Here is a 13,351-nt window from a genome sequence, read left to right as displayed (position 1 = left end):
AAAAATAGATGGCGCTATATATAATAGTTTTAATATGTTAAAATTCATTTTTTTTATTGATTATAAATATTTTAATGTATAATATATCATAAAATTCGATCATATAACTTTGTAAACCTTATTCCCCTGAGATATTCGCAGGATAAAAAATTTTAATAATTTTTTTAATATTTCAATGTAAATTAAAATAATTAAAGAATCGGACTAGCACACGAACAAAAAAGCAGGATTAAAGGGGTGCAGGAAAATTATTAAGGGAAAAATCGAAAATCACATTAATTATTAGGCCTACCCCCAACCCTCCCCCCCCCCAGACTAAATAATACTCATCAAGACCAATAATGTTATGAAATTGTCATTATCTTACATTATTAAAATAACCAGAGATAAAAATAATTTCAAAGATTTTGAAAATTTTTTTAAGCAATAAAAATAACAAAATTATAGTTCTGATGAAATAAGCCGACTCATGCCTGGAATAAAAGATTGTGTATCTGTTAAAGGCGAGAAAGAATCAGCAAAGGTTTATATTAAATAATCTTAAAGAAATATTCAAGATGTTTAAGGAAGAATACCCAAGTATATCAATTGGATTCCCTAAATTTGCCGAACTTAGACCAAAAAACTGAATTTTAGTTGGATGGCACACACACTGTTTGTGTCTGCGCCATTCATCAGAATGTGAAATTAATGACAAATGTAATAGCTGAAATTACAGCAGAAGATTACTGTATAAATTCTTATAACAATCTTTTGGCGCAAATTATTTGTAATCCATCTCAGCCAAAATGTTATTTAACAAATTGTGATCAATGCCCTTGTATAGAATCTCTTATGGGCCAATTATACCAATTGTTTCAGAGAAATCGTTTAGAATATGTCACGTTTAAACAATGGATCACGGTGGATAGAGCAAATCTTGAAACTATTATAAAGTCCATTGATGGTTTCATCGAATTCACTCGTTTATAGCTAAACACAAAGTTTATTTTTGAAGAATTCCAAAGAAAATTTAAAAGATGAGGAATTTTTAACAATTCTAGATTATTCTGAAAATTATTCCCTTATTTTACAAGATGAAGTTCAGGGATTTCATTGGAACAATGTGCAGGCCACTATACATCCATTTGTAGCATATTATAAATCTGGAGAAGAATTAAAAAATATAAATTTTGTTATTTTGTCCGAATCATTAAGCCATAATACTAGTGCAGTCCAACTTTATCAAAAAAAATTCATTAAATTCTTAACAGCCAAATTTAATTCTAAACCAGAAAAAATAATATATTTTTCGGATGAAGCCGCGTCTAAATACAAGAATCGCAAAAATTTTCTGAACATATGCCTTCATAAATACGATTTTAATATTCCTGCCGAATGGCATTTCTTTGTCACTGCTCACGGCAAAAATGCATGTGACGGTATCGGAGGAACTGTCAAAAGATTAGTTGCCAGAGCTAGTCTTCAAAGGCCAAATAAAAATCAAATCCTAACCCCATTAGAATTATATAATTATGCTAAAGAAAATATTAATATTCAATTTGAATATGTATCCAATCAAGAATATATCGAAGAGGAATTAGCTCTTCGTAAAAGATTTAATTCTGCACTGCCCATACATGGGACCCAAAAAATTCACGGGATTATTCCCATTGATCAAAATAAACTAAAAACCAAAATATATTCTAATTCCAAAAAATATAATATAAAACAAGTTCCGTTTTTAAATGAGAAAATTATATTTTAAAATATTAATGGATATATAACATGTGTATATGATGATAAATGGTGGTTAGGATATATAATCGATAAAATTTATACAAATGAAGAAGTAAAAATCCGATTTTTACACCCTCGTGGACCTTCAGCCTCATTTAAATTTCCTTTGAAAGATAATATTTTAGTGTTGCCTAAATCTCATATTCTCTCGCTGGTCAATCCTTCTACTCCCACCAGTCGAACATATATATTATCTCCTGAAGAATCTCACAAGCTAGCCAGGCTTTGTATTCCTTTAGATAAAGTAAGATTTAATTAATTTATAAACTATCTTAATTAGGTAAAATTTGTGAAGATTTTAAAAATTTATGATCTGAATTACAAATAAATATATATAATGCACATTGTAATCGATTTAGTATGATATATATACATTAAAATATTTTTAATCAATAAAAAAAATGTATTTTAACATATTAAAACTATTATATATAGCGTCATCTATTTTTTAAAAGTATAAAAATCGCAATATTTTTTTAAATAAATATCCAGCCATGCTAATTGTTGAAGAAATTATTAAAAAAATAGTAAACGGATAATATTTCTTAAAAAAATTAAAAATCGGAGATCATATACATTTCGAAATATTAATTTCAAGTTTTCAACTGACCATAAGATGACCCATATTTTATCAAAAATCAATTTTGATGTTTTTAGCCATAATTATAAATTATTAACTTAGCTATTGATATTAGATTCAATATTTGATCATATTTAGTTTTAAAATTAAAAACTAATTATTTAATATCAGTAAAAAGCAAAAAAAGACGTTTTTTGGACCTTTAACCCCGAATATCTCCGCTAATATAGTTTCTAATGCGCTAAAATTTTGTTTATAATCTAATGGGAACATATATAACCAGCCTACGAATTTTTATCGAAATCGAAAGGGGTCGGCCGAAAAGTGATTGATTTGACATGGAATGACCCCTTTCTTTCTTTCTAGGAAGGAAGGAAGGAAGGAAGGAAGGAAGGAAGGAAGGAAGGAAGGAAGGAAGGAAGGAAGGAAGGAAGGAAGGAAGGAAGGAAGGAAGGAAGGAAGGAAGGAAGGAAGGAAGGAAGGAAGGAAGGAAGGAAGGAAGATAGGTTCTCTTCTCCTTTCTTTCTTTCAAGAGAATATATAAAATCTTGTTTATTATATAATAATTGAATAAAAACTTGAAGAGCAGAATCACTCCATTTAACAAAAAAAAGAATGAAAATAAATAAATCCAATTGTTATAATATAGAATGGGAGTTATAAGCATAAAAAAACATTTTAAAAAAACCTGAGCGGAATAGGATCTTCGAGTAAGGAAGGAATGATTCCGGAGGCTTGAGAAGGAAGACCTGAAGTGGCACGCCGAAAATCGAAATCCATGATGTCCGATTGACGTAGCTCATTATCCATTTTTTTGTCACGGAAGATTGATTTATTAGCGTTATTTTTGCCAGTTTTAATTTTGTTGTTGGGTGAGTCTTCCCTGATAACTATCATAATTGTATGCGTTTTTTTATAAGTGTTTATTTAATTTTATCATACGCAGTGCCCTCTTGAATTTAAATGGTGTTCAGGAATTAATATATGAAAATCAATTATATTAAAAATTACTATAATTAATATCATATGCAGCAATTAAAAATTAATTTTAATTGCAAAATTTTATTATTACAAGTGGTATATATATATATTATAATGATAATTTCTAAAGGATTTTTCTATTACTTATTTCTGTCATAATTTAAAATAAGATATCTAGTAATGTAATATTGTAAACAGAAAAAAAATAACTTTCTGGTATCAATTATCACAATAGAATGCAAACTAAAGGTCTACATGTGGGCTAAAAAATTAAATATTGGGCGGACATGCTTTTTTAAAACAATGGGCAGACGGGGGATTGAAAATTATTCTAGGGGCGGAATGAGCAGGGGTATTTATTAAAAATTAATTCTTCATCTCATAATGTTGGCTATTTAAAATAAATAAAGCGCCAAAACAATCAATCAAATAATTCAAACACAGGGAAAGCGGGTTAAAAAATTTTAATAAATGGGCGGGAAGGTAATTACTTAAAACTATAGACGAGCGGGTTAATTTTTTTTAAAACCCGCTCATTCTCTAGATGAATACATCTCCGACTGAAACGCTGTCAGTCATAATATAGTGTGTTTCGGATCGCGTCCCATCCTGGTATTTTTAAAAAAAACTGAAATGGAATCAATTATAAAATTTTAATTTAAAAATGTGAAAATTTTTCGAAGTATGCGCTTTACATCCTTTGAAAAAAAAGTATAATTTATCCATATTTTTTTTATAATCTTCGCATGCTTTTTAAATGGAAGAAGAAATTAATGAGAATGGTCTTATATAACCATAAATGTGACATTTTACCAGCCCAAATTTAAAATATATTCTAATGAATCTAAATTTGTTCGCTGCCTATCTATTTCCAAAAAGACTAAGTCCCCTCCAAGGGATAGCGTCTTTGTGACGGGTCCCATTTAAAATTAAAGAAGAGACGACGTTTTATTTAATCAATTATAACGAACTTGAACTTGGTTAATGTGCGAGCATTCACCTAATTTGAACAACAGCATAAAAGATATATAACATATTTAAAATTACGAGTAGATGACGAAGAGTTCGAGGTCGGGCAACAAGCTAGAGTCATTAAATTGTCGAGGAGATGGGTTAAAAGCTTTTGGGTTCCATTGGTTTCGCTGTATATCCTTAAAATTTCTGGAGCTAGAGGATTACCTGTATAATGAATGATACACTATATGATCTCTTATAGGATGCAGTAAAAGTTTGTTAATCTTATTTTATTATAGATTTTCCAACTTTATTTAAGTATTAAGGACACCAGTTAACTCAAAAATTATGCTTATAAGGCTACTAATTACAAATGACAATAGCTACCTTTGAGTCCAAGCACTAGCAATTGAAAGAGTCGCCCTAACTCTAGGGGAAGCGTTCTCACATAATTGTGATTCAAGTGCAGTTCTCGTAGAGTTATCAAATCTCCCATTTCAGGTGGTAAACACCTAAGTTTGTTGGAGGATAAATCTAGGTAGGTTAAATGCCTTAGTTCATTTATTTGAGGCGGCACCTAAGTTTAAAAAAATATATTATGGCAAAAATAAATTTCCATTTTTAAAAAAATTGGTAGTAAACAATTGAGGTTCTTTATTTGTAAATTTTTATTTTTATTTTTATTATTAAAATATTGTTCTATATTAATTTTATTTAAAAATAACAATTTAGATTTTTTAGCACATCGCCATTCATAATGAATTTTTATCTATAAAAAATTAAAATAACTAAAAAAATAATGATTTTCCCAAGCTATTTTTTTAAATATAAATTTACAAATTTTTAAAAATTTTAAGCTCAATCAGACATTAAAAACTCAACCTTTACATTGGAAATAAAAAAAACACCTGAGATTTTTTTTTAAAAAAATTTAATTATTTTTAAGAAAGTGATTTTTAAGGGATATCTAATAATACCAAATATAAATCTTTATCATTTATATTTTTTGACTTTTATTTATATCGCGTTTTCCAAATTTGTAAGGATGCTATTTTTTAACTTTAACCCGCCATATCTCCAAAACTAATTAAGCAAAACAAAAAAAATTAAATTGCACTGGTCCGCACAAAAAAATTATTATAATTCAAAATTTCATTCGATTTGAGATCCACGACAATGACTCTTTTTTGATCGATTTTAATCATCGATAAGATAATATAATAGCTCTAATTAGCAGAAAAATATTTAAAACTAAAACGTAATAACTGAGGTAGATGAGTAAAAGGTTGGGTATATGGGATAGGTTTACTCAGTCAGAATTTGTTAAACAATGAATATGCAAGGATTAAAACGAAATGGCTAGACAAAAAATAAGAGGAGAAAGCATTATGAATTTTATTATAGCAATCCTAAGTCCCATATTCTATAACTAAATTGAAACAGAAACCAATATGCATAAGGTAGAATATATCTAATGAATTTTGTAAAGTAATTGAAGAAATATGAAACAAAAATTTACACCATAATAACTGATAATGCAAATAATTTGAAGAAAACATGGACACTTGGAATTAAATATCCAGCTATCAAATGCATCTGGTGTGAAGCACATTGACTTAATTTGCTTTTAAAGAATATAACAAATAAAATATTGCTTCCAATTGTAGTAGCAAAGGCCAAAAATATTTTAAAGAAATGTATAATCCAACAATATTCATTTATCAACATTTAAAGGAAAACAGTTATTCAGAAAATAAGATTATTTCCTTAAAGTAATATCTCAACTCACTGGGCAAGTATAGCTTTTATCATTAATAGCCTGTTTAAAAAAGGTATTTACCAGAAAAGGCGATACTTGATATTACAGATAGAGATAAGAGACTTACTCTTCTTCATAATGAAAGTTTTTTAAATATCCTGTAATCATTATAAAAGCCATTTCTATTCAAATAGATAGTGTAAGCGAATAAATCCATTTTATCTTACGTTTCTCGGGCATTTATTTATATCAGGAGATATTTAACAATTATAAAATAATATCAAATCTCTTGCAGAGGGAAATTATAGAGATTTAAAAAATCATAAAAACCGGATATTTTAATCTTTAAACGAAGATAACAAACAAAATAATTTAAATTATATCATACTTGTTTTATAATAAGTTTATAATTTATGCATTTGTAATAGAACTTGAATAAAAAATCAATATTGACTAGTAAAAAAAATATAAAAAGAAAATTTCCCGGTTTTCCCCGTTTTTTTTCAAATTTCATATAATTATAATTTCGCAGGATATTTACATCCATAGAATGTCTCTTCACCATTAGTACAATGTCATAAACGACAGGATTTACCGTACTGGGTCAGGTTTCAAATTGATAACCTGGGCCAGAGAACCCATTCCTTTCAATGGGGAAAATACTTCCCGATATTATATGATCTCGTATTCGCTCTTCGACATCATATCTGAATTTGCAAGAGTTTTCTTTTTTAATCTGGTCTTTGTTTCTTTCACAGTGAATGATATTAATTCCTATAAAAGTACAGTGTTAAATGTTTAGGATGCAATTTATATTTCATAATTATAGGATATCTATCCAATTTGCATCTTTCAAAGTCTCAAAGAAGCTATATGGGTAATTCCATAACAAATTGACCAGCGATTCGGCCCATCTCAAAAATGAATGAAAATCAAAATTTTTGAGTGATAGCTCAACCAGATCCAAAGATATACGCCATCAAAGTCGAAAATCGCGAAGTGCGTGATTTCATTAAATCTTGTTATTTTAAAAAATAATTAAGATAGAGTTACAAATTATATATCATTTTATAGCCCTTAAAATTTTACGTGAAAATATTAAAAAAAAATTAAAATCAAGTGTTTTCTTATTTCCAGTAAACAAAAAATTAACATTGTTAGGAAGGGATTTTTTTGGGGTGCTAATATTCACTAAAAATGTTTATTACCTTTATATTAAACGATTTAATAAAAAATCTCGATAGCCATTTTTGTCTTTTTAATTTTATTTGAATTTTTATTATTTTTTAAAATAAATAAATGTAATATAGATGGCGTTATAATAAAAATTTTTTTATAATATATAATTTTAAATAAAAATATGAATAGTACTGTGATTAAAATTAAAAAATCAATTGAGTATGACCAAGAATGATGTCCGGGGGCGATATATAAGTTGGCAGCCCATACATATGATTTTATTAGGACGCTATATTGTAAAATAAACATATTTTAAAATTTTATACACAAACAATATAAAAATGAACACCTCTTGTTTTAATCTTATCCTATTTTGTGCTTATTAATAGAATTTCTTGAGATGATAATTTGTAGGTATGTCCTGTTACTGTAATAGGATCTACTATTGTTATTATTTGATTAATGGGTAACCATATCTTTTCCTCAATTGTGGGGTAAAAGAAGGATGGTGATGGTCCATGGGGATGTAAAATGGAAATATATATCTCCCCAGTAATTTCATTCTTTTTTAGTACTGTGGCTAACCACCAAAAATCGTCATAAACACATGTTAAGAATTCTTTAATATCGGCAAAAGACAAATTATCGGCATTTGAGATATGGTTAATTTGAAAGTCCTCTGCATATGAATATATTTTTGATTTAAGCTTACTTAAACTCAAAGGAAATACAGCATGTATTTCCCGAGTTCCTGGAATGGGACGAGCTAAATTGAATCATTCTCATAGTTTAATTTCTTGTAAATTGTATTGTTTGTTGGTTATATATGTAAAATTTAATAATTGCATGTTTTGTTTTGCAAACTGATATAAATCAACTGGCGTTAAAATGTGTGCAGAATTGATGCGCTGAAGGCTTGAACGTGCTGCTAAACTTTTTAATGTTCCGCCAAGGCCGTCACATGGATCTTTTCCATGAGATGTAGCTGAAAAATGTCATTCAGCTGCTACACCAAAATCTGATTCATGATAACACAGATTTATAAAAAAAATTTATGTTTTTATATTGTGCAGCTGATCCATCAGAGCAGTAATATATTTTGTTTGGCTTTTTGCTGAATTGATTGGCCAAAAATTCTATCATTTTAGTCTGGTATAAATGTACTGCAATAACATCATGTTGAAGTGACTCTGATATTACCATATAATTAAGATTTTATATATTGCCATTATTATAATATGCTATTATAGGATAGATAGTGGCTTGATTATTATTCCAGTGGAATCCGAACAGTGTCTTGGATTATGAATGCACAATTTTTAGATAAATCACAAATTATCATAAATTCATTTGGTTGTAAAAAATGTTTAAGTTTTGAAATATATGATGATTGATTGGTAGCGATGATAGGAATAAAAAATTAAAATAAACTGATAAAATCGTTATTTTCATAAAATAATGATAGTAGATCCACAACAATGAAAGGATATATCTACAAATTATGGCCTTAGGCTATTAATTAGCGCAAAATTATAATAGTTTGAATATAAAATTTTAAAATATGTTTATTTTACAATATAGCGTCAATAAAATAATAACTATATGGGCTGACTGTTTACATATCGCCCCCGGATATCATTCTTGGTTATACTCAATTGATTTTTTAATTTTAATCACAATATTATTCATATTTTTATTAAAAATTATATATTATAAAATAAATTTAATATACCGCCATCTATATTATATTATTTATAAAAATAATAAAAATTCAAATAAAATTAAAAAAAACAAAAATAGCTATCGAGATTTTTTATTAAATCGTTTAATATAAGGGTAATAAAATTTTTTAGTGAATATTAACACCTAAAAAAATTCCTTCCTAACAATGATAATTTTTTTATCTTCACCGGAAATAAGAAAACACTTAAAATTTTTTAAATTTTTTTTAAACATTTTCCAACGTAAAATTTTAAGGGCTATAAAATGATATAAAATTTGTAACTCTATCTTAAGTAATTTTTAAAATAACAAGATATAATGTAATCACGCACTTCGCGATTTTCGACTTTCAAGGTGTATATCTTTGGATCTGGTTGAGCTAGCAATCTAAAATTTTGATTTTATAAACATTTACAACATAAATAACTAATATGCCAAGTTTCATTCATTTTTGAGATGGTCGGCCGAAAATCTCGTTTTTTTGGTCAATATATTTTTCAAATCCAAATTCTAAAAATAATAAGAATAATTTTTTTGATCTTCTGCATTAAATTATGAGATCTATTTGAATTGGAAGGCTTAAAATTTTTGAAATTGGGGTGATTTGTAAGCATATGTTTATTTAATTTAAAAAAAAACTTCATGTTCGTATTATAAACATAAATTACATCTAAGGTCAAACATAAAATAAAATCATAAACATGTCTAACGGAATTTAACAAATCTCAAATTTTCTTGTCATCTATGGTAATAATAAAGTATAAAAATCTTTATACGATCATTCCAACATAATATATTGAGCACACATAAGTAATAATGATTTAATAAAAAATTAAAATATTTACGTTAGCTAAGTTGTTATCGTTTAAGTAGAGTACGGTTAAATGGGTTAAGGAAAACAAGTTGGGACTTATGTTTTTTACCGCCCCCGTTATCTCCAACTCGGACCATCCGTAATTTGGCGCCAAATTATTAGGGTTGTTATTTATAATGTTGGAACTATTGTAATCGTTTTCCAGCGAATAATCCTTCCTTTAAGATAAGATTAAATACATTTTATATTTATATTATATCTATAAATAAATTATTAACGAGCAATTGGCTATATAATAAAAAGGACAACTAGATACCCCTCCCCCCTGCACAATTTTGATAAATGGCTCTCAGAAAGAAGGTCGAAATTTAATTGTTTTAAAGTAGATGTTTAAAAGAAGCTAGTTTAACAGATTACTTAGTAGGATGAGAAAGAATTGAATTAGGAGCAAATTATCATAAATAAAGGTATATAAAAGCTACATTTTTTATCATTAATACTTCATGGCAACTAGTGTAACTTAGTTAGTTATTATGTCACTTAACTCTTTGGGCTAATTAGACAATTGCCTACCTTAACTAACTAGATTTTATTTACAGTGTTATCCTATTGTTCAGGACCAATATCACTAGTAAATATTATGCCTTCAATGTACATAGTTGAGACATATTTAAATTGAACTTTATAATCAAAAAGGAAATATAAATTACTTATTATAGGCATTTGAATAACTGCTTTGTGACTGCAATAAATTTGTATTTGCGCTGGTGTTAGGAAGTATAGTATAATTCCGTCGTGGATTTGGAGGTTCATATTTTTCTCTTGCCATTATATATTTTTTATTGACATTTGTATACAACCTATTAAAAGTTAAATACAAAAAAAACTTTTAGAAATGTAATAATTCTCATTTTAGACAGCATAATGTTTTAGTAACTGCTTTATATTTTTAACATTTAATCATGATAACTATTTGGTTGCATTAATAATTTAATGCAAGTAAATGAGCTCTGAAGTTTGCATGAATAAGAGTTTTATTCTATAATTAAAAAATTTAATAAAATCAGTTAATATTATAATTTATTAGATCAGAATTTGATTCAAAAACATCTATGAAATTTAATTTAAAAGCTTTTACATAGAAATAAAATTAATTGGTGAAAATAAAATCAGAGACCTGTAAATATCAAAATTTGAGGTACAGTCAAAATTTGAAAATATATTTTTCAAAATGTGGCATGATTTAATCATATTATTTCTAAGATGACCCAAGGTTTTTATTAGGGCTATGTTGATCAATATATTTTTCATCAATCCGATCCCAAACCGATATTTATATCGATTTTTTCACCACCGCCCTTTGAACCAAATATAATTAAGAAATCAATATTTTTTATACAAAAAATCGAATTATGCATTTAATTTAATTTTTTTATTTAAACAATAATTAAAAAAAGTTCACTTGGTAATATTAAATGAATTTTTCATTATTCCTCCCCATGAAATTAGAATTCCGAAGATAACGCATTTTGCAAAATTATCTTTTCTTTTGTAAAATATTTCCAAAATTCAGATATATTATTTAAAAAATTATTTTATTTAAAGTATAAATAATAAAATCGGCTTTATTATTTAAAAAGATTTAAAATAAATAAAACTTTGGGGGTTCCTTTCTATTTTTATAAAAAAACTTTTAAAACACTATAAATCTATTTAAAAAATTAATAAAATTTAAGGAGTGTTGTGCAAATTATTTAGAAAATATTATTAATGTAAAATAAATATCATGAAATAACTAAAAAAAAGAAAATTATTAATTTAAAAGATCGAATTGGTTTTTTTTACAGGTATCGACCTGGATATTTAATATCGGCACAGCACTAGTTTTTATTTTATTAAACCCCCTATCCTAGATTTTTAAAAGTTTGATTATTTAGAGGGCTGTGCTATTCCACATATTGTCACTGATCCAATCTGATATTCTACAAAACCAAAAATAATAAGCAATTGTTATAAAGGCAAGAATCTCTTTTAAATTTTTTATTTAAGTGATATTTGGTGCATATTCATGAATGATAAAGTGTTTTTTGTATTTTATTCCCCCCAACTCACTACATATAAAATATGAGTGTTTAATGGCTTATTTGACTCATTAAATTTTTTTTTAAATATTTTTTTTTGGAAATACATTATATTTTTATATCTACCTTTTCTTTAAAAAGGTTTTATTTTTAAATAAATAAATTTTGTTTCCCTTTATTCATCTATTATTAAAGGGCAATAGAAATCTGTAAGGTATTACCTGGACACAAATCCTGTGGGCTGGTTTGGGAAAACTTTAAAAAAAGTTATAATTGGCTGAGCAAAGCAAAAAATTTTAGCGGTCAAGGCAATTCATATAGAAACAATTTTGTGCTGAACCAAGCAATTTATGTATAAAAAATCAAGCAGGACCTTGCAAATTTCTCATTTTTTGTAAAATTTTAATAGGCCAGCCCAGAGAATAAATTTTGAATATTTTTTTATAAATTATAATATGCAATAACCTTTCTTCTTAAACCAAATTTAATCTTAAGATATTTTATTACAATTTAAATTTTGTTAGCTTATTTTTATTATCCATTTTTAAATACCTTGTATTTTTTACATATTTGTAAGTTTTGTAAAAAAAGTAATATAATGCAAACCAATAAAATACACAGTAATTCCAAGAAAGGAAATAAAATAACTTTAAATTATAAACATTTTATTACAATTAACTAATCTGCTGCAATCTAAAATTTGTAATTTTTAAGCATATTTTGGATACATCTTAAGAGTAAGGAATTGGAACCCAAGCCACCTCAAATTTAGGAACATAAACCCAATTTTCCAAATTTTATAAAATAATCTTTTAAATAGACCATATTTCTTCATTCAGGTTCTAAACTGACATAAGAAATATAATCAATCATAAGCTATTACCAACATATCTTTAAAAAAATAGTGAATAATTCAGATAAATACTTGCTTGACAATCCATTAAAAATTTTTATAAAATATGTACTAATATTTTATTAAAACTAATTGACTATAGTTTATTTAAAAAAAGGAAATTGGAAAAAACTTGCAAGATCATGTATATATGCATTAAATAATAAAAGTTGGTTTGGTACTTTTTAACTCATTTAACATTCGTATAACTTTTAAATAATAAGAATCATATAAGAATTATAGATTTCCTCGTGATATCCATAATAGGACAAAAATATCATTGCATATAACAAGAAATGATTTGGGTCCGCTAAAATAGGAATAAACTGGAATGGATTAAAAGATTGGAAACCTTAACCTTGACCAGTCACATGACAGATATCAAATAATGACATGGTAGAATGTAAAATAATAATTTATAAAATATAATTTATATACAAATATAATAAAATAAAAATACTTCATTTAGATCTCTTCCTTTTTTATCAGTAATACATGCAAATGGATACTGGATTTGATCAATTGATAAGTGAAACCATTTTGCTTATATGAATTTATTGTGATATATATTAAATTTTATTCATTTAGGATAAAATTCGATGGAAATTAT

The 13,351-nt window shown here is 26.5% G+C and overlaps 1 protein-coding gene across 3 annotated transcripts in view; it reads right to left on the bottom strand.

Annotated features, from left to right (window-relative positions):
• Positions 1-13,061, bottom strand: part of LOC135926530 (uncharacterized) — a 36,154-nt gene extending 23,093 nt beyond the window's left edge. For 2 of the 3 annotated variants that reach the window (XM_065462438.1, XM_065462437.1), the window contains exons 1-6: positions 11,231-11,271; positions 10,479-10,628; positions 9,800-9,986; positions 4,682-4,871; positions 4,388-4,519; positions 3,048-3,249 (exon numbers count right to left, since the gene is read on the bottom strand). In XM_065462438.1, coding sequence (XP_065318510.1) covers positions 3,048-3,249; positions 4,388-4,519; positions 4,682-4,871; positions 9,800-9,986; positions 10,479-10,628; positions 11,231-11,256 — 887 coding nt within the window. In that variant the 5' untranslated portion in view covers positions 11,257-11,271. Of the gene's footprint in view, positions 1-3,047; positions 3,250-4,387; positions 4,520-4,681; positions 4,872-9,799; positions 9,987-10,478; positions 10,629-11,230; positions 11,272-12,923 lie in introns of those variants that run through there. The other variant, XM_065462439.1, reaches the window with a different exon arrangement.
• Between the last annotated feature and the right edge of the window lie 290 nt (positions 13,062-13,351).

Source organism: Gordionus sp. m RMFG-2023, chromosome 3 (genome assembly GCF_954871325.1).
Source record: "Gordionus sp. m RMFG-2023 chromosome 3, tfGorSpeb1-WG-v2, whole genome shotgun sequence".
Classification (NCBI taxonomy): Eukaryota; Metazoa; Nematomorpha; class Gordioida; order Chordodea; family Parachordodidae; genus Gordionus; species Gordionus sp. m RMFG-2023.
Note: the sequence above shows the minus strand (reverse complement) of the source record. Positions and strands in the feature narration are given on the sequence as shown.